At 48.7% G+C, this 21,454-nt stretch overlaps 1 protein-coding gene across 5 annotated transcripts in view; it reads right to left on the reverse strand.

Annotated features, from left to right (window-relative positions):
• NCAM1 (neural cell adhesion molecule 1) overlaps positions 1–21,454 on the reverse strand; it is a 948,636-nt gene that overhangs the window by 263,680 nt on the left and 663,502 nt on the right. For all 5 annotated transcript variants that reach the window (XM_069614259.1, XM_069614261.1, XM_069614260.1 and 2 more), the window contains exons 2-3: positions 10,396–10,470; positions 3,058–3,273 (exon numbers count right to left, since the gene is read on the reverse strand). In XM_069614259.1, coding sequence (XP_069470360.1) covers positions 3,058–3,273; positions 10,396–10,470 — 291 coding nt within the window. The remainder of the gene's footprint in view (positions 1–3,057; positions 3,274–10,395; positions 10,471–21,454) is intronic.

Here is a 21,454-nt window from a genome sequence, read left to right on the forward strand (position 1 = left end):
AGATGTTCTGCTGCGAAAAACGTGAGAGACAATGTGCTCTAGTAAACACCATGGCACATACTTTTGATAACAGTGGATAGCAAATTAGTTTATTGATATTAGACTAGCACAATCCTCCCAAAATAAAAGGAAAACAGGGTGAGGCATTAAACAAGAGTTACAACATCTTATTAGACATTGATAAAAAAAAATACTAGGTGTACCTCTCCGCCCACCCCCCGTCTGTGTCTCCCTCTCGCTCCCTCTGTCTCAAACTCTCTGTCACTCTCTCTCTCCTTCTCCCTGCGCTCGCTTTCTATCTGTCTCTTTCTGTGGGTGAGTTGCATTGCATCGTTGGGTGTGCATTTGCTCGAGCCACCCCAGGCTGCTACTGACGGCAGCCTGACCAGAGAACAACTGAAGATGTCTTGAAGGTTGGGGTGCTGTTTTTCTTATGATCAAAAGTAGAATGAGAGCAGCAGCGACCGAGAAATCCCCCAAGATGGGAAACGACCTGGTACTTAGATACATACATTGTCATTCTGTGTCCTGCAGGAATGACGCTTTAACACTGATGGCTCAGAGTCCATAAATGGATCAGCACTTCCGGGGGAGAAGGTTGGAGGTGGTGCTAGGTTTCTGACAGACCTTGTATAGGACTAGAGGACTATGTTGAAGGATCTACAATTGCGTTTGTTATCTTGCAATTTTTGTTAATTATTTTCTTACAGACGGTTACCATTCTATGATGGACATTATGGAACACCAAAATTGTACTCTCTCGAAATAAGCTCATGAAAACGGGTAAGGTGCAAATTGCACCCGTGAGGGTTCTTGTCTGCTTTGAATAAAATCAAAGAGCATTTTTTAAACATAGGAATGAGCACAGAGCTTCATGTTTTCCAAATATGTCTGTGATAAACGGGATGTAAGCTTGAATCACTAAATACATAACACACACTGAGCTTGGCTTCTGTTACATTTATCGAAACACTCACCATAACAAAAACTGTTTTTATCCATGACACATATACACTCATTCGGACAGCATCAGGATTCAAATGTAAGGCTAAAATGACTGCAACTTCGGTCACTCTATTGGTGGTGTATTTTAGAAGTGAATAGTCTGAGAGAGGAAGTCAAGCTTATGGCAAGGTCGGATCTCCCTTAGAATGCTCCATGCATGCAGAGTTTCTGAAGTTGTCTATCTGCAGAAAACATTGTAATATCCATTGTGATGTCTTGCGCCGGAGAGCGGCTGATGCTGAACTACAGGTCATGGCCTAGGATTCTCTGCCAAAAGGCATCCGTGGCCAATGTATTCTGGCACAAGTTATGCTAGTCAGATAACTCAGTGAGTTAAGCTTTCACGGCTGTGATCTGCGTTCAATCTGTTGTTTACAACTCAGTAGGCCTGACAGCCTTTCATCTTTCCAAACTTGATATATTAAGTTTGATTATTAAATTGGTAATAGCTTAATGGCAAAAAGAGATAGCCAGCTCTGTAGAGAAATAAGCAATTTAAGTATTATCATTAATCTGGGGAACTTTCGGAAAGGTTCATCCCATAAAACAAGGGTTCTAAAACCTTGGACAGAGGGATGTTCCACAATCTTGAGAACATGTCAAATGCTGGAGCCCGATCTTTTAAAAAGGTGCTATGTAGGAGTTCCTAACCAGCTTCTGAACGGGTCAGATGTGTCTATAGCCTCAAACCACCCAACAAGCATGGTGGCAGATTCACCGTCATTGCCGTTCATGTCAGTACAGTATTTTGCAGACTTAAAATGCATCGCATATTTTTGTATCCAATTCTTGCACTGGTATCTTACACCGGCAAACTGCGATGTCCGGTAGGGATATGGTAAAGGCTTTGATTGGTTTACAGAGAAACCCTGATAGACCAGGTGGGTACAAACTGAAGAGCCTCTTAAAGAAAATGAAGTCATGATTAGACAATTGTACAGATCCAATTAGATGGATCTTAGCCAGTCTATGTGACCTCCTCGCAGATTCAGAAGAGTAAGCATTTGTGTGCCCTCAGTGCCTTGTGCATAAACACACATGAGAGATCCTATTTGACCTTCAGAACGTACATACATATGTCCGAACTTGAGGACAGAAAGTCCTCTCTAAGTAAAAGTGACCCATGGGTAAAGTTTGTTGTCCCCGCGTTCTTTGTCCAGAGGATTGAGGGCAGTGGGACGAGCAATGAAAATGTTAGATACTTTTAGGTTTTCTCGAACTGAGCCAGGGCACCAAAATGCAAGCTCTAATCTTCCTTTTTGAATTTGTCTCAGGCTAGGAATTAGCAGAGTCTGTAGAGCTCAAGGTTGGGCTTTACCATTTCATATTTCTCCTTCAATTAAGTAATAGCAGCGGGAGGTGACCAGGCTTTGGCTCTCCTCAAAATCCAGTTAGGAGTATAAGGAAGAGGAATACGTTTTTTACCTACCACAATTATGTGTTGCCTACTGCCATTAACAGATTTGCAGTACATTTGTTTATCTAAGAAAACCTGAACATTCAGATGGGATGGGACTATTCTGGGGTTTCTGCCACCATCATTTGAGTCTAATTAAAGGTTGCTTTCGAAAACATTTATGATTAAGACAAAGTTGCTGTTGGGGAACATGATGAGAACCCTGATTTCTTATACCCATCACCCCATAGTCCTAGATCATACATGTCCTAAACCTAAGAAAGATGAACACAAATTCACATATAAGGAAAGTGTGCTGTCTTGACATGTCGAACAACTGCCACCTTCACCGTTGAGATGTCAGGCACATTTTTGGAGATGCTGATCTTAGTAGAGCTTGTACTTAAAATACAAATTATGCCAATTTTCAAGACCATCTTCACCTTACAATTCATATTGCATTCAGGAAACAACAGGTTTGGGCTGGCTGATAAGGTTCTGAAGGGGGAGTTGAAGTAGAGCTGTCTCTTTATTTATAAGATCAGTTATTGTACAGCTTTAGCCAGACAAGGAAAATACTAGTTGGAAATATAAAGAAACCAAGTACAAGGGGGCCAAATTAATTGATAAGGAAAAAATAGAAAACAATTCCTTACGGTAAATTTGCACATTAACAGTAGCTTCCACTTCTCCCTCCCCTTCGGTCGTGGCAACACATTTGTAGATACCGGCGTCATCGATGTCAACATTGTAGATAGAAAGCGTGGATGACACCTCATCATTTCGTATAACTGATAGCTCCTGTTGATTTGAATCAATCTTCTCTCCACTTGGGGCAAACCAGAATATATCTTTGGCTTCCCCACCCGTTACTAGAAGTAATCGGAAAGAAGTTTGTTAGAATTCATTGTAACAAATCACATTACATCGGGACACTCAATAAACAAGCCTGACTACAAAAGAAAATACTTCAAGAACAACACACTGTTTTGAAAGTCGTGCACCATGTAGGAGGATGCACTGCTTTCTTGGTAAATGAGGTTCAAATGGAAAGTCAGCTGGAAGTGATGCTGTGAAGGAGTGCAAGAGCAGGATCCAGCATGAATATCAAAGGTGCAAGATGCGTATCTTCCACCGATGATATTCATGCTCTTTGGTGAAGCGTGAAGCAGAGCGAAGAAACATGAGCCTGTAGAGAAGAGGAACAAGAAGGACGAAGAGAACGGAAAAGTGGCGCAGTCGGCCCTACAGATAGAAAGGTTTATCGGCCACTTTTACTCCCTACAAATAGGCAATTACTTGCAGAAAATAAAAATAGGGAGTACAAATACTCCCAACAAAAAATAAGGGACAGACACGTAGAACCATGTGCCCTTGCTCTACCCCACGCAGGTCCATGGATATGTGTGGACCAGTAGTGCACGTAGTACCAAAGGAAGAAACTACTATTACTGCCTGATAGGGAGAAGTAAACGTATATCTTTTAATCTGCATGAGTAACTAAGAAATAATTATTACAAAAAGATTTCTGATTTTCAGTTAACACATATTTTTACTCACTTATAAAATACTCCCATTGGGGACTGGATTTACATTTTTGCTCCCCAAAAAATCATTTTACCACAAACTTTAAAAACAGAGAGTGAAATACTCCCACTTCCAAATCGTACCTGGAGCCAGGGAGCAGCATCAAACCATTTGCCCCACTGATCCCCCATTCCACATGGGAGTCATTAGCAAGCAACACTAGGAGGGAGAGCAACCTCAACATCTTATTCCATCGCTTCTGTAACCTGGACATGGAATATACACATATGTACTGAGATATTATACATAATGGGCAACCATATAGTGTGATCCTATTATGCCATTAAAGGATGTAAACAAGCTAGAAGGCAGCCATTTGCAAATGTGGCCAGGCTCCAGAGATGACATTCTTTAACCATAACAGATGATACAATGTATGCATTTTTAAATCCCATGTACAATGTTTGGGGTTTTATTTGGCTTTGCACTGGCTGAAATCAGTAATTCACAGGTGCGTGATTCACATACATTTCTAAAAATAATAATTAACATGCATGACATCTTTCCCAAAAATTAATTATTTGAAACCGCACCCATTTTATACAAGACCCATGTATGAGATATTACATGGAAATATATTAACACTGCAATGTTTTTAACTTCCGCCTTCCATGCACTTACATTCTCAAGTGTTTCTCTTATCACGCACATCGATTTATTGGAACAATCCTAGCAAGAGTATTGAAAAACAATTGCTATTGATCAGTTAAGGTGCAACACAATCTGCTGGCAACCCATAACCTCCAAACTCTAAGGCTGCAGGAGTCAAGCCTTCAGGTTCAGCAATCCTGGGTCGTGATGAAGGATTGAGCATCCCTCTCTGTGAAGATTTCAGAACCACCCGCAACTTGACTGTATGCACAGCTGACAGGCTGAGAAGGTCTGGATACCAAATCTGCCGCAGCCACGCTGGGGCGATGAGTATCATCTTGCATTGGCAATGTCTGAGTGTGTTGATGACTTGTAGCAGTAGAGGTAACGCATTCAGCAACATTCCTTACCACGGGAAGTAGAACGCGTCCCCAAGCTCGTCTGGTGGTGGAACCTGCTGGCAAACTTCTGGCATTTGGAGTTTGCCACCGTCGCAAACAGATCAATCTGAGGTCTGCTCTATTCGAAGAACAGGCGGCCCACCTGATCCTGACGAAGCTCCCACTCATGTTCGGAACACAGTTCCCTGCTGAGGCAGTCTGCAATGGTGTTCTTGACTCCCACCATGTGGAGAGGGATGAGAAACATCCTCTGTACGACGGCCCAGTGCCATCATCCTGGGCCTCTTTGGAGAGTGCCAGGGAATGAGTGCCCCCCTGCTTCCTGATGTAGAACATGGTGGTGGTTTTGTCTGTGGAGATCCTCACCACCCTGCCTTTCAGAGACGGTGGGAATGACTTGAGGACCCGCACACTGCCCGCAGCTCCAGGATGTTGATATGCAGATCCTTCGCCTCCGGCAGCCACAGACCTCTGGCATGTAGAAGACCGGTGTGCGCTCCCCAACCTTCCAGGGAGGCATCTGTGGTGACCGTATCCTGGGAAGAGGGGGTTTGAAATCCTGTGCCTTGAGCAATGTGGGAGCCGAACTCCCCACCACACTATCGTCGGAATTCCTCATTGAGAGGGATCTTGTCTGCAAAACTTCCTGACACCTGTATCCAACAGGCATCCACAAATTCCTGTAGGGGTTGCATCTGCAACCTGCAGAGACGGACGAGGTAGATGCAGGACAACATCATGCCCAGTAACGACTTGATGGCCCGCACCGTAGCTGTCTTCGTCGCTGATGACAGTCCTTGCACCTTTCCTTGAATGGCTACTAGCCTCTCCCCCGAGGGAAATGCCAGGCAAGACACTGTGTTGAGTCTGGTGCCGAGGAACAGCACGTTCTGCCATGGCGTTAAGCAGGACTTCGGATAGCTGACGGAGAATCCCAGATCTGTCAATAGTCGGACGGTTGCCTTCGTGTGCTCGTCAGCCAGCTCCCGCAAGTGTGCGCGTATCAGCCAGTCGTCCAGGTATGGGTATATGTGTATGCCCTGTAGACGTAGATGGGCCGCCACTGGTGCCAGGCATTTTGCGAATACTCTTGGGGCCGACTTCAAGCCGAATGGCAGGGCCTTGAACTGGCAATGCTGTCCCTGCACTGCGAAGCATAGACATTTCCAATGTTTCGTGTGAATGGGGATGTGGAAATAGGCGTCCTCCAGTTCCAACAACATCAAGAAATCTCACTTCTCCAGTCAGCCGAGCATGTGCTGCAACATGACCATCCTGAATTTTTGGGACTTTAAGTATTTGTTCAGACTTCGTAGGTCAAGGATGGGTCTCCATCCCCTGTCTTCTTTCTGACTGGAAAGTATCTGGAAATGGCTCGTACCTCTTCCAAAAGCTGCGGGATGAGCTGACACCTCCATTGGAATTCCATGGTGTGCCCCTGGGCGAGAGCACCAAGCACCCATTTGTCGGTGGTGATCTTTCTCCACTCACTGACTAACTTCGTCAGCCGGCCTCCCACTGGGGTTCACAAGTGGGGGCCCGACGTCCTGGCTGGTTCAGACTTGCTTGGGCGGCCTCTCTAGGCTTCTTGCGTTGAGGATCGGGAAGGCTGTCTGTAAGATGCAAGATGTGGAGAAACCTTTTGATGACCTGCTTGATTATCCCCTGGAGGAGCAAATTAACACGAGCAGTGCTGCTGGAGGGTGCCAAGGCAATGGGCCGTCTCTGTATCCGTCTTGATGGCCTGGAGGGACTCGTCGACAGCCTTCCCAAACAGGTTCTCCCCATCGAAGGTTATGTCCAGTACCTTCGCCTGGACCTCCTGACGGAAGTTAGTGGCCTTCATCCATCCCTGTCGACGAAGGCAGACACCGTTCCCCATCTGACAGAACCCTGTATCAGCGACGTCCACTGCCACTGTGATGGCATTGTACGATGCCACTTCTCCTTCCTGGAAGAGGGCGAGGGCTTCCACCTTTTTTTCATCGGGGAGGAACTCCAGAAACAGTCCTCGTTTGTACCACAATTCCCTATCGTACCTGGCTAGGATCGCCAGGGCGTTGGCCGCCTTGATTGTGGATGCCGCCGTGTAAATAACTTTCTTCCCCATGGCGTTCATCCTTTTCCCCTCGCTGTCCGGAGGGACTGATGATGATGAAGACGGGTTGGCCGACCTTTTTCTCGCAGCAGCTGACACGACCGAGTCCGGCGATGGCTGCGACCTCAGGCACTTGGGTGCGGAGTCCGGCACCCTATACTTCTTTTCCAGCCTGTCCTGTTTTACTGGAGCCATTCAAGGGTTCTTCATGAGGGCCAGGCCCTCTTCGCAAATATCGTGCAGAAAAGGTATCGCCATGATTGTCTTCCTTTTGGCCTCTCTCCTTTGATGCAAGAAGCCCTCCTTCTTGGCTTCCTCGGGTACCAGCTGGTAGAGCTTGGATGCCCTGGCAATCATGGAGTAGAATGATTCCACTTCATCTGGTGGGGAAACCCTATGAGGAGCATCCAAATGTGGGATTCATTGTCTGCTGGGACGAATCTTCGTCCTCATCCGTAGTCGTGGCTGTGTCCATACTTGTATCAGGGTCCGATGGGGGGGTTGGGGCTCGATGTGATGGAGGAGGTTGTTATGGGGGCACCAAATGACACTTCCTCTTTTTCGTCAGCGGTTGATCAGGATCCTGGGGCACTGCAGGTACTGGTGGCATCCTCATCTGTATCTCCGACACCAAGGTGTGGAGAGTCGATAGAATGCCCAAGGAAATGTCCCTTGGCTGTGAAATCGGAGAAGGAAAACTAGGCCCTGTGCCGTCGTCGTCCTCGTGGACTGTATGCATGGACTCTTGATCCTCGTCATATGTGGATGAAACCTCCATAGTTTGAGCGGCGACCTCGGAGGACTGTTTCGGGGCCTCCTCGCCCACCCTCTTTTCTCCCCCCTGAGGAGCCTGAACAGAGAGCTGGGCCAGTGTCTTCACCGCTTCTGGGGTGCCTGCAGTCTTTGCCAAGGCTTTTGCGGGGGTGTCATACCGTGGGGCAGAGACACTTTCTGTGTCCCGAGAGCCACCCTCGTAGGGTCAGCACCTGCAGCTTCCGTGGTAGTGGTGGCTGTCGACGAAGTCGCCGACGAAGACCTCGATTGTGCCGGTTGAGCCTGCTTTGGCTGCACGGCCTTCTTTTCCGCCCATGGCTTATCAGATCTCTCCTGTAGCTTTGCCGGGTTGGGTGTCTTCCCCTTCAAAGAGGAACTTGATGGTAGGCTAGCTATGTAGGCAGAGGGAGATGTCGATCAAGCACTATTCACTTTGGGACCCGCATCAGGGGCGAACCCAGTGTACTCAGACTTGCAGATCTTGGCCTTATCTTGGACCCCCATGGATGGGGCGCCCTCAAAGGACTTAGAAGACCGCTGCTCGGACCGGATGTCCTGTACGAGGCATGACCCTGCTTGTAACACGGGACAGAGGCCTTGTTCTAATTAAGCAATGCCGCCAACCTACTGTGCCTGTCTTTCGTCGCCTTTTTGGAAAAACCTTGCATATCTTGCACTCTACTTCCTTATGGTCTGGGTGTAGGCAGTAGAGGCATTGTAGGTGCTTGTCTTCCACAAACACATTCCGTAGCCCGCATTTGGTGCAGGGCTTGAAGCGGGACCTTCCCTCCTTCTTCTCCTCCGACATAGTCGGAGGGCGCGATGCAGGCCTAAGATGGCCTTCTAGAATCTTCGATGAATCGTCACCCTTGAGGGGCGTGGAACTTCACTGACAACAGGTCCCTGTTGTGGTAGATGAGGAAAAGAGCACACAGGCTCTTTGGGACAAAAATGGGGCTTTTCTCGTCGAAGAACATGAAAAAACGTACAAATAGCTCAGAGAGCAAACTCGAGGACTCCCAGCACTGAAAGGTGCAGTAAAAATCTGAAGATGGCTGTCAGAGGAGGGGCTTAGGGTGAGGACTATCATTGTATGGGGGTAGTATGACTTAAGAGGACAGCGATTGGTTTAGGAGAAATAGTTTTAAAGTGAAAATGAACGTTTTTTCTTTTACTGAGGATTCCCAGCCTGACGACGGGGAACATTCATGATGCTATGATAGGTTATTTATAACGCGCTTAATACCTGTATTGCTCTGTGTCGTCTTACTTCCAAGGCGAGCACGTTGCCCCTGATCTATCCTCCCTTCAAGAGCATGTGAATCCATGCCAGACCCCATGCTGGAGAATTACATTTTATTGTATTAACATACTTTTTATGGGGGATTTCTAATGGTATTTTGGATCTCTGTGATTTAGGTAATCTAACTTTTTGTGTATAGGATCTGTAAATATTTTGTTGCATTAAACATGGAATGTTGATCATCATGGCCCCCCTCGCATAACTATAATGGCTGCAACGCACAGATGCATAATAGCGCCTCCCAAACTTTCCCCAAATTTCTGGACCGCAGTCAGTCCGAGGGCATTCATCCAAAAGCACGTTGGGACCATAATTATGGTGAAAGGTGCTATAACAAATGAAAAAATGAGAGAATGAATGACAATATTCATTCCACTCAACTAACCAGAATAACGATGCAGCTACTTCAACGAAGACCCGTTGCTGACAGGGACAGTTCTCTAATGCTCTACCTTGCAAAAGGCAAAAGTCCTCCACAGGGAAATGCTTAGCCCTGCATCTAGAGGGTAACGCACCTACTGGGGCTCACGCCTCAATCTATTGCACAGATAGTGCAGGACCACCTTACTCACAATGCCATCTGTAGATGGCTCCAAGAAATTGCAACATAATCATTCCATTCACCCGAACTCTCACAACAGCAGAAACAATAAGGTCAATCAGTGGTATGTTTTGCTCTCAGATCATGTACAAATGTATATCTTGACAAATGGGGCGAGGAACCTTAATAGCTCAGCACTTAGCCAAGCCACCCTTCCTGACTGCGATCAGACAGATGGGCATTGGAGCAACTACTGCACAGTTCCGCATTTCTCAAGAATGAGTAACTTCAAAAAGGGGAAGAAAATAATTGTCACAGAACAGAATGAACTAAGAAACCATACGTCAAAATGGGGGACAAGGGATGGAGGGTGCATAGGAACAATGCCAGCTCTTCCTTTGGTAAAAAGGGGCGGAAGCTGTGGCAGGCACTATTAGTCGATTCGATCCCCCACCCACACACACACACACACACAAAATCTGTCTTCATTTCAATTCTAACAGAAAGGGGGAAAGCCATTGAGGTTGACGTGTCCAGCCCTCTCTCTTACTCATAAGTGAGTCCAACATTGCAATGTTTCTGAGAGAATTCAATTCTGTCTTTACGGAGTGAAGCTTTAGGCAGACCTGGACGCATTAATATATGACATTGCCCCTTACACGATTTCCTTCAGCGCCCACAAACAAACACAGTCCTTACCTTGGCATGAGAAGAACTTGGACTCTCCCACATCGACGTCTACCTGGTTTGGCACAACGTTCACCTGAATACAGACTAGAGAAAAATAGATGCCTTGCATTAAAAAGTGAAATATCATCTGCGGAAGCAAAGCATTAACTATTACAGTGATTGCAAAGAAGGGCCAGGGGGCTTATGGCTTAAGTGATCCTGAGCTGAAGACCTCATCAAGGGTTTGTCCTCAAAACGATCAGCATTTAATGTAGGGTTTCAAGCTCCGAGCATCACTTACATGAAGCACATTCATTTCTGATAGATTATTTCCAATACTAGTGCACAATAAGGACATTAGAAAAGGAATTGTGTACATTTAGTAACTACCTATCCGTTTTTAACTGGGCATAAACACCACAAAAAGTATGAGTGTGTGCTGCACTTGTTTCCTTTTTCTTGCTGCAAAATGTAGGAATCCATGTCAGTTTATCAGTGGGGGTCTGGAGGGTGTCTGGATGACAATCCAGCATCAGCTTGAGTCTCCAAACGTCAATGTGAGCCTGGGACCAAATTCTAATACACATTAGAAGACCAAAACAATCATTTGAAATACTGGGTATTGCATTTCTCAATTTTCTGGCAGGAATGAAGGGTTTTCCTGGATCAGCAGTACAGCGAAGACTTTAAAATTGCATTCCACTTAACTCATATTGATGCGCTTTGCTAGGATTCAAAATTTCAAGTTGGAAGCTACAAAACAGGGATCAAAATTCATGCAGAGCACACCATGTCTTACTCGCGAGCAGTCAAAGGCGAGCGTCGAGTGCACATTTTGAGACCTGTGGACCTGTGGACAGGAAGCCCAGTAACTAAAATTTAGAACTGGTGTTTTTAGTGGCATCTGCAACACGCTGGCACTTATGGCCTCAATCTATCACACTCACTTGAATAAAACAGCTATTTGGGCGTGGATTCATTATTTGCAAACTTCTAATACAATTTTTGAAACGTGGGAGTATGACAACAGGATTATCCATGGTTTTCTCGACCGCTTCTATGGATAATGACGCATTGTATTCTAAACAATGTCCACGGCACTAGCCTCTTATGTATCACTGACTGATGGCCTCCAATTCAAAAGTGGTCTTTGATGTAAGAAAAAAGTGTTTCTTATGCAGTAATACATGTACTAGCTCTAGTGCCAACCTTCATTATTATGTGTGAGATCAGTGAGTGAGGACATTTGTGCAGTGCACTGCTCTCTATGGAGTAATCTGTCACCTGGTGAGCCTCACCAAACTCTGTGCCTAAGCTATGTTTAGATAAGGCCAATTGGACCGGTTTGGCTGACCAATTCCCCATAGCGCTACCAGCAGTGTTTGTTAGACCTTGGCTCCAGTTAACTCTAGCTCTGCACTGCAGTGTGCCTTAATCCTCTGTTCCTCATCGCCCAGTGATGTGCAGAAGCGTATATCGGGCCTGTGGGTACGGAAGGGCGAGCCAATGCAAATGGGAGGACTTGGGTGCAAAAATTCAAGAAGATAACGAATTAGATAATTATCTCTTACCCCACTCCTTCTACCGGTACCAGTACTTAGGAGGTGATGTACAAACCAGTGCTCCCGCCGCAAGGTCCCCCACTAAAACGAGACTCTGGACATGTTATGTTATGTTGATTTATACCGTGCACGGATACCACCCAAGGGTGGTCTCTCGGCGTTAAATGTGGTTCTGCAAGAAAGAGGGCGGGGTTGGTTAGTGAGGGAAGAATGATATGATAGGTCCAGAAGCAGGAGAAACTGGTGTCTGTGTGTGTGGGCGTTACTTACCTGTAACTGTTGATCTCCAGCATGGGTCTGGCATGGATTCACATGCTCATGAATATTCCCCTTTGTCAGGCCGGGAATCCTCGGTATAGAAAAAATCAGTATCAGTATCAGTTTCGTTTCTGATCTGTCTTTCTCAGTAGTAACCAATCACTGGTCTCTGGGTCATACTGCCCCCAGCCAATGACTGCCCTCTCCCTAAGCCCCGCCCCCGGCAGCCATCCTCAGATTTGGTAGCACGTGAAGTGGCAGTATGACCAAGTGAAGAGCCGCAGAGGGGTAGGCGGGAGGGTTCGCATGTGAATCCATGCCAGACCCATGCTGCAGAACAACAGTTACAGGTAAGTAACTTGTTCCTTCTCCAGCATGGGGTCCGGCATGGATTCACATGCTCATGAATATAAGAATACATAGTAGTATACACATGCACAACCACAGGAGGTGGCAAAAGGCTCAATATCAAGCAATTGAACAACTCAACATTAAGCAACTCTTACCTCCTCATCAGGCTCACCTTAGCCGAACAGGTTGCGCAGCACTGCCTGGCCGACTCTGGACTCCTCCCTGGAATCCCGGTCGAGGCAGTAGAATCTCGTGAAGGTGTGCGTCGACCTCCACGTAGCAGCCCTGCAGATGTCGAGCAGGGGCACACCAGACAGGAACGCCATAGTAGCAGCAATCGCTCTGGTCGAATGGGCTCTCGAACAGCCTGGCAACGGTCGGTTTGCCAACCGGTGACAGTGCATGATGCAGCCGGAGAGACATCTGGAAATGGAAGTCTTCGAGAGAGCCTTCCCTTGATTCACAGGTCCAAAGTTCACAAACAGCTGTGATGTCTTCCGAAAACTCTTTGTGCGGTCCACGTAGAACTTCAGCGCTCTAGCTACATCCAGCGAGTGCAGAGTCCTCTCAGCCGGCGACGAAGGTGACGGGAAGAAAACTGGCAACACCAAGGGCTCGTTGAGGTGGAAATCAGACGGCACCTTGGGCATGAAGGAGGCGTGCGTCCTTAGCACCACCCTCGTGTCGTGAAAAGTCAAGTATGGAGGCTTTCAAGACAGGGCCTGGATCTCTCCCACTCGTCGTGCAGAGGTGATGGCCACGAGGAATGCTGTCTTCCACGACAGAAACTTCAACGGCACTGAATGCATAGGCTCGAATGGGGCCCCCATGAGCCTAGTCAGCACCACATTGAGCTCCCACGCCGGGGCAGGGGCCTTCACCGGCGGGAAGGGAGTAGTTTCTTACCTGTAACTCCATTTCTCCAGCATTGGTATCTTTCATGGATTCACATGCTTAGAATATTCCCCGTCGTCAGACTGGGAACCCTCGGTACACATATATAGTCGTTTCCTATAGGAAAAAACTTCCGACACTTGTGTGTCCTATCCACATCTACGTCCTCTCTGGGGCCATCCACGCATGCCCCGTAGGACGTAGTGGTATAAAAGCCCCGCCCCCGCGGGTCCCGTCAGATTTCGGCCCCTCCAAAGTAGAAAGGGGAACTTGCTTATGCATATATCTTGCACATTGCATTCCGGGGAGGCTGGTGAGCGCATGTGAATCCATGAAAGATACCAATGCTGGAGAAATGGAATTACAGGTAAGAAACTACTCCCTTCTCCAGCATTGGATCTTTCATGGATTCACATGCTTAGAATAGATTGTATAGCAGTATCCTAAAAGAAGGAGGTGAGAATGTAATGCAACATACACCGCAAAAACACCCCAAAACCTAATTATATAGGCACATAAGCAGCAACATATTTTCCGATATATACATATTCATCATACATACATATATATATATATGTCTACTCAAAACCTACACACTAAAGAACCAGTATAGACAAGGCAAAAGACAAAAGCTTCACCGTTTTTGGCTTACCTCATTGAAACAGATGGCGCAGAACTGCCCTTCCCATCTGTACTTCATCCGCATGCTGCCTTTCCAGGCAGTAATGCCGTGTGAACGTGTGTAGAACTGACCATGCCGCCGCCTGGCAGATGTCTGTCAGAGGAATTCCTGCCCACAGCGCCGTGGAAGAGGCTGTCGATCTTGTGGAATGGGCTCTAGGATGCCCTTGTAGGGGTCTCCCGGCCTTGGAGTGACTAAAAGCAATCGCCGACGCGACCCATCGAGCCAGTCCTTGCTTGGAAATTGCATTTCCTCTCGTCGACGGACCGTATGCGCTGAACAGCTGTCTGGTAGTTCTGAGTTCTTGTGTTCTTTGCAGATAAAATTTCAACGCCCTTTTCACATCTAGAGTATGAAGAGCCTTTTCCGCCGTCGATGACGGGGTCGCAAAGAAAGTAGGGAGGACAATGGTCGAGTGTTTGTGATAGACCGTCGGAACTTTCGGGACGAAAGTAGGATTAGTTGATAGCACCACTTTGTCCTTAAAGAATCTCATATATGGAGGGTCTATGACCAATGCCTGTAGCTCCGATACTCTTCTAGCTGAAGTAATGGCAATTAAGAAAGCCAGCTTCCATGATAGGAACTGCATGGATGAAGAGGACATTGGCTCGAAAGGTGGCTTATTAAAGCCGCCAACACCACATTTAGACTCCATGTTGGTGGGAACCGCTTCGCTGGGGGAAAGGTTCGAAAAAGACCCCTCATGAAATGTTTCACCAGTCTGTCGCTGAATAACAGAGAGGACTGTCTCCTCCTCGTGAACCTTGAGATGGCCGCCAGGTGCGCCTTTATGGATGATGAGGATAACCCACTCTCCGCCAGGTGAAGAAGATACGGTAAAACTTGTTCTGGAGTTACTTCTAAAGGCCGTATTTCATGTTGCATTTGACACCACATACAGAACCTTCGCCACTTGCAGATGTATGACTTGTTGGTGGAAGGAGCCCTAGCCGCCTGTAGAATTCTCCTGCAATCCGACGAAACTTTCAAAGTGCCAAATTCCGAAAAGTCAGGAGCCAGGCCGTCAGGTTGAGGCTGTCCGGATTGTGATGCCACACTGTTCCCTTGTCCCTGGACAGGAGATTCGGAACCTTCTGGAATGTTATCGGTTGTTCCAACGACAGATGCAGCAGGTCGGAAAACCAAGGTTGTCTCGGCCAATACGGTGTCACTAGAATGACCCGGCATTTGTATCTGCGTATCCACTGTACTGTTCTCCGTATAAGGGGAAACGGAGGGAAGGCGTACAGGAACTTGTCTGTCCATGGAAATGAGAACGCTTCCCCTAGGGATCCTTTCTGAGGCCATCTGCTCGCAAACTGCTCGCATTTCTTGTTTTCTTTCGTTGCGAAGAGATCCACTGAGGGGTGACCCCATCTTTTGAAGATTTTCTGCAGCTGAATGGTGTCCATCTCCCACTCGTGTATCTGGGCCATGCTTCTGCTTAGGGAATCCGCTTGTACGTTCTTCACTCCTGGAAGATGGTGTGCCACTATAGATATGTTGTGTTTCAAAGCCCAATGCCATACCTTTTGAGCCTCCACGGACAGGGTCCTGGATCTCGTGCCGCCTTGTTTTATCAAGTATAACATGGCTGTCGTGTTGTCCGTCAGCACTCTTACTCTCGACCCCCTGATATGTGGGAGGAATGACTTCAAGGCCCATCTTACTGCCCTCAGCTCCAGTACATTGATATGTAGGAGTGATTCGGTCGGGGACCATCTGCCCTGGGTTTGGTATTGTCCATGTGTGCTCCCCAGCCTGTCAGGGATGCGTCCGTGATGATGGTTAGCTGAAATTCTGGTTCTTGTAGAGGTACCCCTCTGCCCAGGTTGTGAACGCTTTTCCACCATTGGAGGGCTCGGATGATTTCGTCGTCGTCGACGGTTATCCTGTCTGACCACCGACCCGTGGCCTGCTTCCATCTGTCCGCTAGGAATTCCTGAAGTGGCCTCATGAATAATCGACAGTTGGCTACTAGATGGATGCAGGAAGCCATGGAACCTAGGATCGCCACATACTTTCTCACTGAGAGTGTGCAATGTAAACGTAGTTGACTCGTCAGTCGATTGATTTTTGACATTCTGTCTAGGGAAGGTTTCACTATTCCCGACTGGGTTTCGAATTGAGCTCCCAAGAACTTTAAGTTCTTTGATGGCCTTAGAGAGGACTTTCCGAAGTTCACTGCGAACCCCAGTCATTGCAGAAGCTGTAAGGTGGCCTGTACGCTGTCATTGGTCGACGCCGAGGAGGATCCCCTCACAAGCCAGTCGTCGAGGTACGGGTATACATGATGCTCTTTCTTTCTCAGCCAGGCTGCCACGGGTGCCAAACATTTTGTGAACGTTCTTGGGGAGGATTTGAGACCAAACGGAAGCACTGCGAATTGGTAGTGTGTCTGACCTACCATGAACCTCAGAAACTTTGTGTTTTTGACACATAGGTATGTGGAAGTACGCGTCCTGTAGATCCAGAGACGCCAAAAAATCTCCCACTTGAACGGACCTGATTACTTCCTGCAGCGTGAGCATTTTGAATTTTTGGCTCTGTAAGGTCTTGTTGAGGTCGCGCAGGTCGAGAATGGGACGCCACTTTCCGTTTGGCTTTTTTACCACAAAACACCGTGAGTATACCCCTTGGCCTTTCTGCGATGCAGGAACCAATTCTATGGCATCTTTTTGTAACATAAGTGCTACTTCCTGCAGCAAAACGTTCAGATGTGGTTGGGGTAGGAATACCGGTGGACATTTTGGAGGTTTGCATTTGAATAGTAGAGAATGTCCGTACCTCACTGTGTCCAACACCCACTGATCTGTTGTGATGTCTTCCCATTCTTTGACGCAGTTTGACACTCTTCCTCCCAGAACGGTGCGCTTCCCGTCATTGCTGGTCTTTTTGTTTGTTCGTCGACGAAGGATAGGCCGGTCGTCTCTTGGATGACTGGAAGTTTATGCGCCGGCTTGTGTTTTGAGAGGCGCGTCTATATCCCTGGGATGGGTATGCTGATCTGCCAAAAGATCTATCCCTGGATGCAGAGAATCTTGAATTGCCCGATGCCCCTTTAAAGGGACGAAAAGATCTAAAACATTTTCCACTTTGAAGGGCACCCAACGAGCGTGCCGTATCCGAGTCCTCCTTCATGCCCTTCAGGGCCTCATCCACCTTTTCTCCAAAAAGAAGGTCACCTTCGAAGGGCATGTCCAATACTTTATACTGAACCTCGGGCCTGAAGTTGGTGCACTTAAGCCAAGCCTGGCGCCTAAGAACAACCCCGTTGTTTACTTGCTTAAAGCCCGAATCCGCCAGGTCCACCGATATGTTAATTGCATGATTCGACACTTCTTCGCCCTCTCGTACCAGAGACATAGCCGCTTTTCTATGTTCCTCCGGAAGGTGGTCCAGTATAGGGGCTAGTCTGTGCCACATTTCCCTGTCGTACCTGGCGACAATAGCCAAAGAGTTGGCTGCCTTCACAGTTGTAGCACCCACGGATAGTACCTTCTTACCAAACACATCTTGGCGCCTTGCCTCATTATCCGGAGGGGTAGAGCACTTGTGTTGGGCCCTCGCTTTCCTTGTCGCTGCCGCCGACACCACTGAGTCAGGTGTAGGTTGGGACGAAAGACATTTCGGGGTAGAGTCTGGCGCTTTAAACTTCTTTTCAATGCGGCCTTTGACAGCCGGTTCAGAAAACGGGTGACGCATGGTTTGAACACCCTCTTTCCAGACATGATCTAAAATGGGTATTGAGAATACTGAACGCCTATTCTTACCCATATGGTCGAACAGAAAACAGTCCTTTTTCTCCTCCTGCTGGACCAGGCCAAATTCCTTGCATGCCTTTTCCATCATTGAATGAAACGCGCCAACATCGGCTGGTGGAGACGGGTGAGTGGGGCTCTTTGGTGTTTCCAATTCAACATCCGACACTCAGGATGGATCCCTAGATGGAGACAGGGAGATGTCCGATACTGATCCTTGGTCAGATACAGAGTCCGACAGCTCACCCTCCTCGTGGACCACTGGAGTCACCGGAACTCTGGTCGTTTGGGTTGGACGATGCGACGGGCCTGGCTCGTCGACGGGAGGCGTTGACGGGTTCACTGGTGGAAGCCTTTCATCTAACGATTCCAGCAGCGAGTGCAATGAGGACAGAACCTCCATGGACAGGGCCGATTGTGAGCTTAAAAACTGGGTAAACACCTGAGAGCAGGTTGCTCCTGATGGTGACTTGGCTCGGAGCCCAAGATCTTCCGGGCCCGCAATCCTGAAGCCGTCGTCTTCCTTCGAGGAAATCGACACTGCCTGTTCCTGCAGTAACGAGTCCGGCAACACCAGATCAAAAACCTCTGGTCTCCAGGCCTGAACTTCGGTCGACGAGGACATCGTCACCGTCGTCAGCGAGTTGAGGACGGGGGAAACCAACTGCGTTAGCGGCAGTGAGGCCACTGACTGGTTCGTCGTCGTCGACGGAGGGCCTGCAGGTGGCTTAGGTGGTCCCGCCTTCACAGAGCTCTCCCTGCGCTTTTCCGACTCTCTACTCGTGGCAGATCTATGAGGATCGCCCGAGGAGGATTTTGGCCTTTCCTTTCCATGTTTTTTCGACGATGATGACTTTTTTGAAGATTCTTTTGAAGAGTCTTTGGAAGAGTGGCTTCGTGGAACATCCTTTTCCGCCGGTCGAGTTTTCTTTGCCGGTGGTTCCGACGAGGCTGAACGGCGCGGGGCCCCCGATGTTTTCGTCGAGGCCACGCTGCACACGGAGCCAACCTCCGACTGAGGATATGCTCCCGCGCCGTCATTTAACCACGACACCAGCCGCCGACTCCGATCTTTCAGGGTTTTCTGGGAAAAACCTTTACATATTTTGCACTGGTCTGCCGAATGGTGAGGGTGGAGGCAATATATACAATCTAGATGGCCGTCCCCTTCGTAAACCCTTTTCAATCCGCACGTGGCGCACGGGCGGAAGAGCGGTTTGCCCGACATCCTGGTAAGACCAATAACCTTTCGATCAAAAACGAGTAATTTCAACAATAAACCTAGAAAGTAGAGACTACGCGAGGAGATCCCACTATCTTTGGAGACGGTTGAAATCTGACGGGACCCGCGGGGGCGGGGCTTTTATACCACTACGTCCTACGGGGCATGCGTGGACGGCCCCAGAGAGGACGTAGATGTGGATAGGACACACAAGTGTTGGAAGTTTTTTCCTATAGGAAACGACTATATATGTGTACCGAGGGTTCCCAGTCTGACGACGGGGAATATTCTAAGCATGTGAATCCATGAAAGATCCAATGCTGGAGAATAATCGGAACAGTCCTTTCATAAATTCCTTCACCAGTCGATGAGACCACAAGGACACCCGTCCTGTAGTTCTGGTGTAACGTGAGATGGCAGCCAGATGTACCTTGATGGAAGCGTGAGACAGGCCAGCCTTGGCCAAGGACAATAGGTACGGCAATGCTTGAGGGGCCGTAATCCGCAGAGGGTTAATCTTCTGTGCATGGCACCAGACAGAGAGCCTCTTCCATTTGTGTCCGTAGCACTTGAGAGTTGAGGATGCCCTGGCCTTCGCAAGAACCTCTCTGCAGTCGACGGGATGTCGTATCCTCCAAATTCTAGTGCTGCAGGAGCCAGGCTTGCAGGTTCAGCGACTCTGGTTCGTGATGAAGAATGGCGCCTCCTTCTCTGGAGAGAAGATCCGCGTCCGTTGGCAGCTTGACTGGTGTGGACGCTGACAAGTCCAGAAGGTCCGGGAACCAGATCTGCCTCGGCCACGCCGGTGCGACGAGGATCATCCTGCACCGGGACCTCTTGAGCTGGTTGACGAGCCGGAGTAGCAACAGCAAAGGCGGGAACACATAAAGGAACAGGCCGTCCCAAGGGAACGAGAAAGCATCGCCCATGCTCCTCGGTTGGGGAAACCTGCTGGCGAACCTCCGGCACTTGGAGTTCGCCGCCGTCGCGAAGAGATCAATATGGGGTTCGCCCCATCGCCGGAAGAGTTGGTCCACTTGATCCTGGCGCAGTTCCCACTCGTGGCACAAGCGCAGCTCTCTGCTGAGTGAGTCGGCGATGGTGTTTTTTATCCCTGCCCGATGAAAGGGTACCAGAAACATCCCTTGGGCGACGGCCCAATGCCACAGATCCTGGGCTTCCTTGGATAGGGCAGGAGATCTGGTTCCGCCCTGCTTCTGAATGTAAAACATCGTGGTTGTGTTGTCGGTGAAGATCCTGACTACCCTGCCCTTGAGGGACGGAAGGAAGGACCTGAGGGCCCAGAACACTGCACAGAGCTCCAAGATGTTGATGTGGAGAGTCTTCTCCTCCGGGAGCCAAAGGCCTCTTGCGTGGAGACCCCCGGTGTGCGCTCCACAACCTTCCAGGGAGGCATCCGTCGTCACTGTCACCTGGTGGGCCGGGGCTAGGAAACCTGTTCCCGCCGTCAGATGAGAGCGGACACCCCACCATCGTATCGCCTGACGGAACGCTTCGAGCGGGATCCTGTCCTCGAAGCTGCCCGTCGTCTGGATCCAGTGGGCGTCGAGGAATTCTTGCAAGGGCCGCATCCGAAGTCTGCAGTGGCGCACCAGATAAATGCAGGAGGACATCATTCCGAGGAGGGACTTGATAGACCTCACTCTGGCCACGTCCGTGGCCAGCAGACATTGCACCTTTCCCAGGATGGTCCTTATCCTTTCCTCCGACGGTGAGGCCCGCCGCGCCACTGTGTCGAGCTGTGCTCCCAGAAACAGGGCGATTTGCGACGGGACCAGGTGGGATTTTGGAAAGTTGATGGAGAACACCAGGTCCGTGAGCAGCTGGACGGTCTTCGCAGTGTGTTCCACGGCGAGCTCCCTTGTCCTTGCCCGTATGAGCCAGTCGTCCAGGTAGGGGTAGACGTGGATCCCCTGCAGGCGCAGCCGCGGCGCCACCGGTGCTAGGCACTTGGTGAACACCCTGGGTGCCGATTTTAATCCGAACAGGAGGGCCTTCAACTGGTAGTGCCGCCCTTTGACCACGAACCTGAGGAACTTTCGGTGTCTATTTAGAATAGGGATGTGGAAGTATGCATCCTCCAAGTCCAACGACAACAGGAAATCGCCCTTCTGCAGCTGTCCCAGCACGTGCTGGAGGGTGACCATCCGGAACTTCTGTGCCTTGATGTATTTGTTCAGTTGTCGCAGGTCCAGGATGGGACGCCATCCTCCTGTCTTCTTTACGAGCAAGTATCTTGAGTAAACTCCGGAGCCCCAAAGCCTCTGTGGAACGAGCTTGATGGCACCTTTCCTGAGCATCGCCCTTACTTCCAACAGCAGTTAAGGGACGTGAT

This window comes from Ambystoma mexicanum, chromosome 9, assembly GCF_040938575.1.
Source record: "Ambystoma mexicanum isolate Mex_15411 chromosome 9, UKY_AmexF1_1, whole genome shotgun sequence".
NCBI classification, from domain to species: Eukaryota; Metazoa; Chordata; class Amphibia; order Caudata; family Ambystomatidae; genus Ambystoma; species Ambystoma mexicanum.